The 2025-nt window shown below is 45.7% G+C and overlaps 1 protein-coding gene across 1 annotated transcript in view; it reads right to left on the reverse strand.

Moving 5' to 3' along the window:
• Nucleotides 1–1242: 1242 nt before the first annotated feature.
• Nucleotides 1243–2025, reverse strand: part of HRH3 (histamine receptor H3) — a gene marked incomplete at its 5' end in the record, with an annotated part of 2105 nt that continues 1322 nt past the window's right edge. The window contains one exon of the mRNA XM_009071139.1: nucleotides 1243–2025. This exon is cut by the window's right edge and continues 78 nt beyond it. Within this exon, the coding sequence (XP_009069387.1) occupies nucleotides 1243–2025 (783 nt within the window).

Here is a 2025-nt window from a genome sequence, read left to right on the forward strand (position 1 = left end):
GGGATGAAGCATGAATTGGGAAGCATAAATAAAATGCCCAAGATTTTATTTCAAGACCAAGGCTAGAGCCCTGATCTCTTGAATCTGGGCCTTTATCTGTGGGATTAGTTAACTGCTTTAAAAAAAATGGAAGATTAAAAATTAAAGAACTGATGCTTATGTTGCCTGGATCAGCTCAACACAGTTTTCCATTCAAATGATGGGTTTTAAAAGGAAGGATGCAAGAGTTCTGAAACCTGATAAAATGGAGAGGTCTGAAACTAACTTAAATAAAAGGAACACAAGATTTGGTTCTCTCTGAGCTTGTCATTCTCTAACACAGTGCCAGAACAGTGTCTTTAAGATCCTGCAGAAGATGTTTTAAAATGTCTTTGGGTCATCATGATGGAGTTTGGGGAGAAGCTGGTACAGTGCTGGCACCTTTTCTGTAGGCACAGCAGCTCTCTCCTTGGGTCCCCATGGCTGCAGGGCCAGGGACTGGGTTCACTCCTCCTGCACAGCTCCAGGCAGGAGGGAATTGCTTCTCTGGGCTGTGGGAGCATTGGTCTGTGTATAGCTGGACACAAAGGAAATCCAACCAGTTTTGAAGCAGAGATCAGGGAAGATGCTTCAGGATGCTCAGTGCCTCAGAGTCTGGCTGTAAATTCCTGAGGGCAGAGATTTGTCCCTTCTTGGGGAGTGGAAGGGACATCTCTTATACCCCATGCAACAGGGATCCAGATTTTGGCTGCAGCTGCTGTAGCAACAATGATAAATGAGGTGTTTTCCTTCTGAGGTTTGTTCTTTTCTTTTTGTATCATCACATGTGTGTAATATCTTAAGTGCAAGGAAAAACCACTCCCATTTATGGGGAAAAATCAGGTTAGCAAACAGCCAAACTGTAGTTTAGTGCAGGAGTTTAAGGTTAGATAGTTATTTTTGTTAGCTTTTGTTTTTCATTTTTCTTTATTTTAGCAAAATGCTGGTGCTGCTCAGGCTGACTAGGTGGCAGCAAAGCTCTTTTGTGGCACCTGCAAGTGGCAGACACAGATTTCACTGCCCGTGGTTAATGTCAAAAAAACCCACCTTTAACCTTCTATGCTGCAGAATTTTACTGTTGATGAACTAGAATAAATTAATCACTGCTGCTTTCCTCACCTGCCCCAGACCAGTGCTCCCAGTTCTTCCAAGCTGCAGTCCTATACCAACACTACAGTGTGAAACCAAGACTCTTCTTGTTCCCACACAGGGTTGGCTTCACTTTCAGCAGTTCTGAAGGGCTTCATCGGGTTGAATCTTCAGCTTCTTGGGACAGAGGAGTTTAATAAAAGCCCTTCTGAAGCTGTAGTGGCAGAGAGGGTATAGCACAGGGTTGACAGCTGAGTTGACCCACAGCAGCCAAAAGGAAGTCTCGTACCAGTAGTCAGAGATGCAGTGGCCATGGCAGCCAGCACGGATGATCATCAGGAGAGTGTATGGTGCCCAGCAAATCCCAAAAATGCCCACGATGATTGCCAGTGATTTGGCCACTTTCTTGTCTCTAGAGAGCCTGAAGCGTTGAGCCATGCTCTGGGACACAACCTTCATCCGTTTCTCTAAGGACAGAGTGGATGCTGAATTTTTACAGCTCTTTTTGGATTTCCCAGAGCTCTCTGAGCTGGTTGCCAGCAGGTGTTTGGCACCCAGGCTGGAAGTGGAGGCTGTTGCTTGAGCTTTGCTCTTAGAGAGGTTGAGGGTTTCAGCTGCCTCCTTCTGCTCCCACTTACAGCATTTCAAAGAAAGCTTTGCTTCTGGGCTCGTTTCCATCTCTTCAGTGAACGACTGGTTGTGCACTTCCTGGAAAACATCCAGGCGCATTTTGGTTCGCTTCTGGATGTTCAGGTAAATGCTCAGGTTGAAAAACAGGACACTGATAAAAGGGGTGAAAAACTCCAGCGTAGATGCTGTCATCAGGAAATACCAGTTGTAGAAAAACTCGGCGTAGCATTCCCCAGTGGGTATGATACTCCTGCCTGATATGTACTCCCAGCTGATGATGGCAGGGCC

This window comes from Acanthisitta chloris, unplaced genomic scaffold (assembly GCF_000695815.1).
Source record: "Acanthisitta chloris isolate BGI_N310 unplaced genomic scaffold, ASM69581v1 scaffold39133, whole genome shotgun sequence".
NCBI classification, from domain to species: Eukaryota; Metazoa; Chordata; class Aves; order Passeriformes; family Acanthisittidae; genus Acanthisitta; species Acanthisitta chloris.